The sequence below is a fragment of the Teleopsis dalmanni genome, chromosome 2, assembly GCF_002237135.1.
Source record: "Teleopsis dalmanni isolate 2A chromosome 2, ASM223713v2, whole genome shotgun sequence".
In the NCBI taxonomy this organism is placed as follows: Eukaryota; Metazoa; Arthropoda; class Insecta; order Diptera; family Diopsidae; genus Teleopsis; species Teleopsis dalmanni.
In genome coordinates this window covers 113,838,158-113,849,623 of record NC_051847.1, presented here as the reverse complement: position 1 = coordinate 113,849,623, position 11,466 = coordinate 113,838,158, and the positions used below count along the sequence as shown (strand labels likewise).

The 11,466-nt window shown below is 33.4% G+C and overlaps 2 protein-coding genes across 3 annotated transcripts; both read left to right on the top strand.

The window, feature by feature from the left end:
• Positions 1-1,474: 1,474 nt before the first annotated feature.
• Positions 1,475-6,081, top strand: LOC119678578 (SWI/SNF complex subunit SMARCC2). 2 transcript variants are annotated; one of them, XM_038090485.1, is made up of 9 exons: positions 1,475-1,721; positions 1,812-1,937; positions 2,092-3,001; positions 3,056-3,386; positions 3,452-4,226; positions 4,296-4,497; positions 4,694-4,783; positions 4,846-5,448; positions 5,500-6,081. In XM_038090485.1, the coding sequence occupies exons 1-9, from the start codon at positions 1,605-1,607 to the stop codon at positions 5,682-5,684; spliced, it is 3,339 nt and encodes a 1,112-aa protein (XP_037946413.1). In that variant the 5' UTR covers positions 1,475-1,604; the 3' UTR covers positions 5,685-6,081. The 2 variants fall into 2 exon arrangements, with proteins under 2 accessions (XP_037946413.1, XP_037946414.1); XM_038090486.1 differs by lacking the exon at positions 4,694-4,783 and having other exon boundaries at positions 1,581-1,721.
• Positions 6,082-9,238: 3,157 nt separating this feature from the next.
• On the top strand, positions 9,239-11,196 carry LOC119678579 (alcohol dehydrogenase class-3-like). Its single transcript, XM_038090488.1, has 4 exons — positions 9,239-9,554; positions 9,657-10,121; positions 10,185-10,271; positions 10,337-11,196. Exons 1-4 carry the CDS (start codon positions 9,534-9,536, stop codon positions 10,901-10,903), a joined length of 1,140 nt encoding a protein of 379 aa, XP_037946416.1. The 5' UTR covers positions 9,239-9,533; the 3' UTR covers positions 10,904-11,196.
• The last annotated feature ends 270 nt before the right edge of the window (positions 11,197-11,466 follow it).

Sequence of the window (11,466 nt, the reverse complement as noted above, 5' to 3'; positions counted from 1 at the left end):
GCCATATTAAAAATACTTATTAGCTCCGAATTCTATACAATTTGTATTATGAATAAGTTCAGAGAAAAAGTTACCCATTCAAAATAATAGTTATTAAAAAACTTTTCAATAAAAAAGCGTAAAAGTCAAATTTAACTATTATTTATTGAATTTTATTTTAAAACTCGAATCATTTTTTCTTTAATGCTGAAAAAATTAATATTTATAAGAATAATTTTTTAGTGGAAGTGCGAGGTTTCTAAAAAAAACCCGCTAACCCATTGAAAATTCATATAATGTACAAAAAATGTTTAATTTGTAGATTAAATAGATAAAAATTTTTTTAGAATTATATATGGATATAGCAGTATATATAAAATGTTATGTACTTAATAACAGATTTCAAATATTATGTATAATAATGAATAATATCCTTTTATAAAAAATGTATTTACTTATCGAAACAAAAAAAATTAATATATAACTGGTATGACAGTTTAAATTTACGACTTCACTGAAAAAGCATTCAGATTGTATTTGAGATTTTCAAAAATACCTTCTCAATCATCAAGGTTGAGAGCATCACCAAAAAATAAAGTTTACGTTGAAACGTAATTGACCAAGTAGCCTAATATAACATATTCATAATTATATTGACTCAAAAAATTAAATATTTTAATAATGAAATTTAATACAATCAAATAAAATTATTTCCTGCAACCGAACTACATTCAATTATAATATTCATTGCAAAAACTAAAAGCAACAAAAAGAGTCAAAAAATGGTATGTGCATCACATTTTCAGAGTATAGGTAACGACTAATACGGCGTTTACATTGTGAGATTAGAAGTAGATTGAAGCAGTAATCGAGATTAAAATACTAATCTCGTTGTTGATGATTGATGATGATTTTTCTGTGCAACTCTACAAATGGCTTAATATCGTAGATTTTTTTACGATTCTAGAAAAATTGGAAAACAAACGTCTAAATCTATTTAAAATATACTTTGAAAATTTGAAAATGCCGAAATGAGTAAAATTTTAATAATTTTGTTTAATAATAGTTTTGTACATAATTATAACATATAACATAATTATAAAATTTGTTCAATTATTGTTATGAAACTATTTATTGAATTTATATTACAATTTGTTTTGTATAAAATTGTATTTAAATTTTTTTACAGAAATTTATTAAACATACGCAACATAACAAAACAAGAGAAAAGTCAAAAATTATCTCTAATGTATAATGTAAACGGTCGAGATTAAAAATGCAGATTAACTTAATCTCGTTCTCTTAATCTCACAATCTAAACATAGTATAATAATAAGTAGGGTAAATTTCAATAAAATACAATAAATAATAAAATTGAGCATATATGTGTGGTGAACCTAAGCGCCTATCTCATGCAAAATTGGTTACAAAAATCTTTAGCCTAAATACACCTCTGGTCTTCAATTCACCACGAGAGACTTCTGTTCTGTTCACGACTGTCAAATTGTCGTTATTTTCTCTTATAAATAAGGAGCTTGTGTTTGTGTATTGTGGCTGAGTTGCTAATATATTTTTTATTTTTTAAATATTTTTAAATATAGAGGCTTAAAAAAGGAAGGAAAAAAATGAATAACTTAGCACCTAAAAAAGATGGAAGTCCAAATGTTGAATTCTTTCAATCAAGTGAAATTCTACAAGGCTTTGAGTCTATAAGATTGTGGTTGCAAAAAAACTCGAAGAAAGTAAGTACAACAACGCTGTATACTGCAAAACAAAAATGGCGCTCCTGTCTTCAGAATTTTTGTATTAAATTTATTATTATTTTTATTTAGTATTTGGCAAATAGTCCAGATCCAATTACGAAGGAGTCATTGGCGCAGTTAATAATTCAGTTTTTGATTTATGTTGAAGCTAAGTTGGGCAAAAATGCACAAGAGCCGCAAACGACAAGAATTCCGGTAGGTAGGCAATTGTTAGTTTTAATATACATATTTACATATGTATATCAAGACAAAATGCAAAATGTGTACTGAAAGCATAAAATGAAATGTAAAACTAAAACTATTTAAAATTTTTGTAATATAAAGTGTGCCTTTTACTATACATTTTTAGATGCGTTGCTTTCTTGATTTTAAGCCAGGCGGTGGATTGTGTGTTATACTTTCTACAATGTTTCGTTTTCGTGCAGAACAGCGTGGCAGGAAATTTGATTTTACAGTAGGAAAGAATCCAGCTCGTAAGGATCCTAATATTCAGTTATTGATTGACATAGAACAGGCATTAGTGGAGGCTGATCTCTACCGCATACCGTACATTTATTTACGTCCAGAAATTGATAAAACATTTGCATCACGCTTACGAGAAATTCTTGGTACACGTCGTGTTGAAATAGTAATGGACGAAGAGGACGCTACACACATTATATATCCTGTTGTTGATCCCCATCCCGAAGAATACGCGAGACCCATTTTTAAACGTGGCAATCATGTCATGTTACACTGGTATTATTTTCCAGAATCATATGATTCTTGGACGATAAATACATTTGAATTACCTGAAAACGTACCAGAAAATCCTGAATCTCCACTTGATCGCTGGCGTGTTTCAGCTTCATGGATAACAGACTTAGAACAATACAATGAATGGATGGCTGAAGAAGACTATGAGGTTGACGAAACTGGAAAGAAAAAAACACATAAACAACGTTTATCAATAGATGACATAATGTCATTTGGTAACGATGATAAAAAGAAGTCTAATGCCAGTTCGGTACCAAAGCAAAAGCGCAGAAGATCACCTTCACCAAGTTCGTCAAAGCCAGGAAAACGTAAGCGTTCCCCTGCAGTAATGCCAAAAAAATTACGTAATGACGAAGATGATGAAGACTTAACTCGAGATATGGAAGACCCACCATCAGAACCAAATATCCAAGAAGTAGTTAAAGCAACACCTTTACAAACCACTTCTAGCCCTGCGCCAGGAGGGAAATCACGGGCCGATAATGATATGTTACCAATTAAAGGTAAGTTGAAATATATTTCAATATTGAATTTTAGTTTGAATTAAATGCTTTTAGGAGGAACTGTTACCGATTTAGATGATGAAATGACCGGCGGTAGTGCTGTTCAGACACTTTCAACGGGAGATGGAGAAAACTCACAAACTGGTAAGACAAGCGATAACAGCAATACACAGGAATTTTCATCATCAGTTAAAGAAGATATGGAAGATAATGTAACAGAACAAACTCATCATATTATTGTACCATCTTATTCCGCATGGTTTGACTATAATTCAATACATGTTATTGAGAAACGTGCAATGCCAGAATTCTTTAATAGCAAAAATAAATCAAAAACACCAGAGATCTATATGGCATATAGGAATTTTATGATCGATACTTACAGGTCTTAAAATTAATTTATTATATATATTTTGTTTTTATTTCATTACTTTTATATAAATCTACTAGGTTAAATCCTACAGAGTATCTGACCAGCACTGCTTGTCGTCGAAATTTGGCAGGTGATGTTTGTGCTATAATGCGAGTACATGCATTTCTTGAGCAATGGGGGCTTATTAATTATCAAATCGACGCTGAACTACGTCCAACGCCTATGGGCCCTCCTCCAACATCACATTTTCATATACTTTCCGATACTCCATCTGGTTTACAATCAATTAATCCTCAAAAAACTCAACAACCGTCTGCTGCAAAAGTCTTGCTTGATTTGGACAAGAAACCTATAATAAAAGATGGCAAAGAAGGTTCTGTTGAAGCTGATAAACCAACCACTGGTATTACGATTAAAACCGAAGCTCTGGAAAATGGAAGTACACCACAAAGTTGTAGTCAATTTGGATTAAAATTAGATCAATACGCTAAGAAACCTGCAGCTATGAAAAATCGTACCGCTGCAAGCATGTCTCGCGAATGGACAGATCAGGAAACATTACTTTTACTCGAAGGTTTGGAAATGCACAAAGATGATTGGAACAAAGTTTGCGAACATGTTGGCACACGCACTCAAGATGAATGTATTCTGCATTTCTTACGTTTACCAATTGAAGATCCATATTTAGAAGATGACGGTGGTTTCTTAGGTCCTCTCGGTTGTCAACCCATACCATTCAGTAAATCTGGTAATCCCATAATGTCAACAGTTGCATTTTTGGCTTCCGTTGTTGATCCCAGAGTAGCTGCAGCCGCTGCTAAGGCTGCTATGGAAGAATTTGCTGCCATTAAGGTAAATGCTTATGCATATGCTTATGCTCATGCTTTTTTTGTTATTAAACTTACATTTCATTTTACTAAGGATGAAGTACCCGCTACAATTATGGATAACCATATGAAAAATGTAGAGAAAGCTTCTGCTGGTGGTAAGTTTAATCCTACATTTGGTTTAGCAAATAGTGGAATTGCTGGCACAGGAACTGATAAAGAAGATGAAGATCCGAATACACCAGCTGTTACTACACCATCAGATGAAGAGATGAAGGACTCGTCTAAGAAAGAAGGTAAAAAATTAATTTTATACTTTTCTATATTAATTTTGCTTTACTTTGCTTTTTAATTTTTTATACTTAAAATTGAACCTAACTAAATTTGGCAATTAAACTATTCTGTTTTAAATTATTTCTTCCATATTTGCTTTATGTTCCCAACAATCTTTTATTTTCCTTCCATTCCTGATTTGTTTCGCATGCCACACAGAAGAAAACAAATCAAAATCGACAGATGATAATTCAGAAAAAACAGACAAACCAGATTCTGAAACTGATAAGAAAACTGATGATAACCAAAGTAATGGTCATTATAAACTTTCATTGAAATTAAAATAAATAATTTTTTTTAATATTTAACAGATGCAGAAGGGAAGGAGATTAGGACGGAAGAAATATGTGATGGCGAGAATAGCAACGCAGTAAATAAAGATTGTGAGGATAGTAAACAAGTTTTTAATGAAAATAATGTGCAAACAGCAGCTGCAGCAGCACTTGCTTCTGCAGCTGTGAAAGCAAAACACTTGGCAGCTTTAGAAGAGAGAAAAATAAAATCACTTGTAGCTCTCCTTGTGGAAACACAAATGAAAAAATTGGAAATAAAGCTGCGTCATTTCGAAGAATTAGAAACAACCATGGAACGTGAACGGGAAGGTTTAGAATACCAGCGGCAACAACTAATAACCGAACGGCAACAGTTTCACTTAGAACAACTTAAAGCAGCTGAATTTCGTGCTAGACAGCAAGCCCATCATCGTTTACAGCAGGAACAGCAATGGCAAGGTGCTGCCGGTGGCCCTCCCGGTAATAGCGGTAATCAACCTAGTGGGCAAACTGGTCAATTTTTACCGACTGGAGGACCTGCATCAAGTAGTGCGCATTCCAGTTCAATCGGATCAAACTCACAATGTCCATCAACACACAATTCAAATGTAACTGGGCCGCAACATCCACCAGTGCCAATGGGTAAATATTGTATTCCATTCCCTAACAAAATTACAACTTGATTTATTTTAGAAACAATGCCTACATCCGGCAATCAAAGTACTTCTAATCAAACAGAAAATTCAACTATATCACCAACATCAGGACAACAGCTTCTTTCTACTAATACATCAGGGGCAACAGTCCCATCTGCTCCTACTGGTCAATCACTAAATGCACCACTAGGCGTACCTCCAACTGGTGCTCCTACAGCTTGAGATGTTTATGGTTTAGATAAATTTAGAAATTTAGAAATTAAGAATTGACAGGAAAATTTAATATGTCATTCCTTTGTTCTCCTCTTATTAAATTAAGAAATATTAGGGGCACAAATATAATCTCATTTCGTCATTGGAATGCTTTGAGCTCTTCGCCTCCCTCATTTCATCTTTATTGAGTAGCTCGATATAAGACAATATATACTTTATCAGTCTAATCTCATTTCGTCATTGGAATGCTTTGAGCTCTTCGCCTCCCTCATTTTATCTTTATTGAGTAGCTCGATATAAGACAATATATACTTTATCAGTCTTTTATCACAGCATTATAAAATTATATTATACTAACTTTAAATGCAACTTAATAAAGTATAAAATTTACTTATATATTAACTTACATATATTATCTTTAAAATTAAATATTATGAAAAAGGGTGTTCTAAGTGTTCTAAATGACTGATTGATCGTTGATATATGATGGCCTATTACGAAAAAGATATGGGAGTTAGAAAGTATACCTGACAGCTGGAATGAAGCGTTACTCGTAAAAATACCTAAGAAAGGAGATGTAAATAATTGCATAAATTTCAGACGAATAAGCTTTTTACCGATCCCGAGTAAGATTTTCACAGCAATTATACAAAATAGAATTTCCATCAACATGGCCTCCGTAAGAATAGATGATGCGTTGATCTAATAAATACAATTCGTATTATCTTTAGACAGTTATGTGAATTTAGAGCTACAATCTATGTGGCCTTCTTAGATTTCAAAAAGCATTTCAGTTTAAACCGCCCATACATTTGAGCAGCATTCCGCAAAAAATTATAAACCTTCTAAAGAAGCTGTACAAGAATACTAAGAGTCGCGTAATCCACAAAAACCAGCTCTCTTAGTGTTTTGATATTTGTGTAATCTTAAAGAGGGCAATCTGACTGGACAAGATGAATAGAAGATTAGCTTTCTCCATTCCATTCGAAGTGGTCATCAGTGACCAAACAATTTGGAGAAACAAAGAAATTATCTTAAACAGGACTCTCAATTATGGTATACTGATGGGTCCAAAATGGAAGATGGCAGTGCAGGAGCAGGAATTATGGGACCGAAATTCCGCAAAGCAATCGCAATGGGAAAAACTGCTTCCATTTTTCAAGCAGAGGTCCATGCCTTAGAGCTATGTGCGAGAGAATGCCTACGCAGGTGCACCCGAGGTACCAAAATATGCATTCTTTCAGACAGCCAAGCAGCTCTAAAACCTTTACCAAAATCTTCATTCCAAACAAATTTGGTCTGGGAATGCCTTTAACTTCTCAATACCCTAGCTTCGAGGAACTATGTTACTCTACCGGGACCTGTGGATACCGCGACCTTTAGTGCATAAGAGCAATGAAATAGCAGATTCCTTAGCAAAGAAGGGTGCATGTACTCCTTTCATTGGTCCAGAGCCCTTCTGCGGGGTAACAAACAGTTTCACAAATAACTTATTAAGTGAACAAAAGAAACAACATCTACTTGAACACTGGAGAGCCCAAACAGGCATGCGACAGTCAAGAAGTTTCATTGATACATACACTGAACTTCTTACAGGACATTCATAGCCTATTATTTAATTAAAAAAGTCTTGATATCAAAACAGCTGTTTGAGTGTCTACAAGATCTAAAATTCGTCGATGATATCCTACTATTAAGTCACTGACTTGATGAATTACTGCAGACAAATATTCGTCTACAAGATCTAAAATTCGTCGATGATATCCTGCTATTAAGTCACTGGCTTGATGAATTACTGCAGACGAATATTCGCCATATTTAAAGATAAGTACTGAAAAAACAAAAAGCACTGCGAGCGGATACAGCGCAATTCAAAATGTAAGGTTGCATGTAAATGGTGAAAAAGAAACTGATTGTGTGTGAACTCTTTTACCTACCTGAAGAAATTGATGATCGGATCAACATGGCGAAAGCCATGTTTGGCAAATTTAACAGCTTATGGCAATCCAGTGAACTCAGGAGGCAGAACAAATTGTAAATCTTTAACACAAATGTTAAAGAGAAAGATACAAGTGTTTGTCAACAAGTGTCTTCATATACTCTCAAAATATGGTGGCCAGATCTAATATCAAATGAACTCCTGCTGAACCAAACCAAAGTGAAAGTGGATAGGCCATACGCATAGAGAACCGAAAGATTACATAGCAAGACAAGCGTTGGCATGGAATCTACAAGGTAGCAGAAAACCTAGGTCGTTAGCGAAAACGTGGAGACAAACGGTCGAAAGTGAGTTAGCTGAAGTAAGATATACATGGAATGACATCTATAGAGAAGCACCAAATGGAGTCAGATTTAGAAGAATTATTGAAACCGTATGCCACATTGGACAATGGTAGTGGTAGTAATTGACTAATGAAATTGCCCGTCTTTTAAAAGGATTTTATCTAAATTCATGTGTATACAAATTTTTATACCAATTGACCTGTAATTCCAACCTCTAACAAATAATATGGGTTAAATTTATTCTCTTACCCAATTTTTTTAAATTTATATCAGAAACTTTTCTAATATATAGAAGAGTTGAAAAATTTTAAAAATTAAAAAGTGCGAATTTTTTGATAAAACTAGTATTTTTCTTTTAAAAAGTCTCTCACAACATCAAAACAATTATTCCAACAATTCTTCAATAATTTTATGCCGTCACTGTAATAACTTTAGGAAAGCTCTGGAAAATACTGTTCCATGGTTGCAAAGGATTCTTCGATGGAGAACGCTTTCCCTAAAGGAATTGCTTCGAAATTTTGAAGAAGTAAAAGTCAGAGCGAGCAAACGTTCTTGTTTCAGTTTAGGATCATGATGGTGGATCCAGATCTCTTCGATAGTTATAAAATAATGCACAAAATCAGTTTGTTATACATTAAGAACTTAGACCAAGTTGTTTGTTAGCTTGACTCGAACTGAATTTAAAGAATCAAGCAAAAGCTAACCAAATCAATTATGCAGAGATTTGCATTCTTAAGATAACTGTGGTAGTGGTTGTCGTATGTAAGTTGATTCCTATAGGAGGAACCATAAGCGCAACATTGTTCATAAAGAAAACAAAGAATACTGTGTGTAGCTTAACTACAGTGATCATAGCTGAATCAGCATAAACAGTAAGTTAGCTTCAATGCACTTGAAATAGTGTAAACAGGAAGCGTTACTTTGTGTGTAGGACAAATTCCTAAACAAAAACTGTGATATTGCGCTTTATAGATTGGTATAACACATTCACCATTTTTGTATGAATTTATGCTGCTGATAAAACTTTCAAAACATAGAACTTTATCACTGCCGAGCAAATCAAATATAGCGGATTTTTCCATTGTGACAAAATCACCGACACGCCAGCTTTAAACGACTAGTTAAAAAAACAATACGTTAGATCCAAATAAACTTCTTAGTGTGTTTAAATGATATATGAAATGTCAAAATGGCGTATAAATATTGATTCTTCTACTGGTTAATAGATGGCACTTTCAAAACTTTTCAACCAACATGTACCTTCTATATAAAAAATTGTTACCAGAGAATAAAATGTATGTTTACTTAAGATGGTATATACGGATTTAAAATATAAAATCAAAATCATTACTTCTTACTTTTATATTAACATAATGTTCTTGCCAAATTAATATAATGCAATGCTTTTGAATGCAACCTTGCGGTGATCTACGGATTATTTTAAAATTTTATGCACGCGAAATTATTTGTTAATCGAATTTTGCTCAGTTCGGAGTTATTTGGTGTTGTTTTGTGCCGGCGACGTCTTTTTTATTTTATTGCAGCTTTTATCTTTTAATAAATTTCATTGTCGAAATGTCTGCTACAATTGGCAAAGTAAGTTCATATGTATACGTGTTAATAGATTTAAATAGATTATATGGAAATTATTTGTGCAAAGCATAAAGAGAGTGTGTTTTATACTTATGTGTCCTAAAGGTCATCACTTGCAAAGCTGCTGTTGCATGGGAGCCTAAAAAACCACTTGTCATTGAAGAAATTCAAGTAGCACCTCCAAAAGCACATGAAGTACGCATTAAAATTTATGCCACCGGCGTATGCCACACAGACGCTTATACTTTAGGAGGCCTCGACTCTGAGGGAGTATTTCCCGTTATACTTGGTCATGAAGGTGCAGGCGTTGTTGAAAGTGTAGGAGAAGGTGTAACTGGCTTCAAGCCCGGCGATAGCGTTATACCTTTGTACATTCCGCAATGCAATGAATGCAAATTTTGTAAGAGCAGTAAAACAAATTTGTGCCAAAAGATTCGTCTAACTCAAGGTAAAGGAGTTATGCCTGATGGTACAACACGTTTCTCTTGCAACGGTAAAGAAGTATTTCATTTTATGGGTACATCAACATTTTCAGAATATACCGTAGTTGCAGATATTTCACTTTGCAAGGTTTGCGCTTCTGACTAGTGTTGCCATTCATTGTGCTATTGTGTAATATTTGTGAATTTTCAGATTGATGACAATGCTGCTTTGGATAAAGTATGCTTGTTAGGGTGTGGCATTCCAACTGGATATGGTGCTGCTATTAACACGGCAAAGGTAAAACAACAAATTTTAGGTGTTTGAAACAAATTTTATGTAATTGAATTTAAATTGAAAATAAGGTCGACCCTGGTAGTGTATGTGCCGTTTGGGGGCTCGGTGCTGTTGGCCTAGCAGTTGGTATGGGTTGCAAAAAAGCTGGTGCTTCTAAAGTTTATGGAATTGATATAAACCCGTCTAAATTTGAACTAGCCAGAAAGTTTGGTTTCACAGACTTCGTCAACCCAAAGGATGTTGAAGATAAAGGCGCTTTGCAGGATTATCTTATACAATTAACTGATGGCGGTTTTGATTATACATTCGAATGCATTGGGAACGTTAACACAATGCGAGCAGCTCTGGAAGCTACCCATAAGGGTTGGGGCACATCCGTTATTATTGGTGTAGCCGCATCGGGTCAGGAAATAAGCACACGACCATTTCAATTAGTTGTCGGACGAACATGGAAAGGCACAGCATTTGGTGGCTGGAAAAGTGTTTCTGGCGTACCAAAGCTAGTTGACGAATATATTAAAAAGGAATTAATGGTTGATGAATTTATTACACATACTATGGATTTAAATAAAATCAACGAAGCTTTTGATTTAATGCATGAAGGCAAAAGCATACGCAGTGTAATTAAATTTTAATGCGATCTTTTTTGAAAAAAAAACTTATGTTTGAAATACTTTTGATATGTTTATATATTTATACTACAAAAACTATTTTAAATCTTTATAAATAAATTGTTACACTTAAATATACATATAACGATTACATCTTTTTTGTAGTTGAAGTATTTTCTATATTAAATAAGTTTATGAAATTTATTGTATGTTATGCCATGGGACCTTATCATATCAGCATATAAAAATTAAAATGAATTGAATTACATACTTAGACATCATAATCAGTACTTTCTTGATATATAATAAAGTAAGAGTAAAGTAATTTTCGTTTTTTTTTTTTTTTGTTATTATTATCATAAATTCTTTGATTTGATTTCATTAAAGATAAGACCACAACTTGTTAAATACTAAAGAACCAGTTTTTAACTGTATTGTTTGAAAATTTATCGCGATGTTAAGGTGAGTCTTAAGTTGATATTATATTATGTAATTTATTCGACAGTTGTGCTAAGATATGGGGCAAACAGTTAATAATGCTAGTAACAAGTCCTTTTTTTCTCAAAGAATTACAGCTACCGCCAGCA

Coding starts and splice junctions, on each gene's coding strand:
- LOC119678579 (XM_038090488.1), top strand. CDS start 9,534: ATGTCTGCTACAATTGGCAAA. Junction 10,122..10,184: donor CAGATATTTCACTTTGCAAG/GTTTGCGCTTCT, acceptor GTGAATTTTCAG/ATTGATGACAATGCTGCTTT. Junction 10,272..10,336: donor CTGCTATTAACACGGCAAAG/GTAAAACAACAA, acceptor ATTGAAAATAAG/GTCGACCCTGGTAGTGTATG.
- LOC119678578 (XM_038090485.1), top strand. CDS start 1,605: ATGAATAACTTAGCACCTAAAAAAGATGGAAGTCCAAATGTTGAATTC. Junction 4,227..4,295: donor AAGAATTTGCTGCCATTAAG/GTAAATGCTTAT, acceptor CATTTTACTAAG/GATGAAGTACCCGCTACAAT. Junction 4,498..4,693: donor GGACTCGTCTAAGAAAGAAG/GTAAAAAATTAA, acceptor CATGCCACACAG/AAGAAAACAAATCAAAATCG.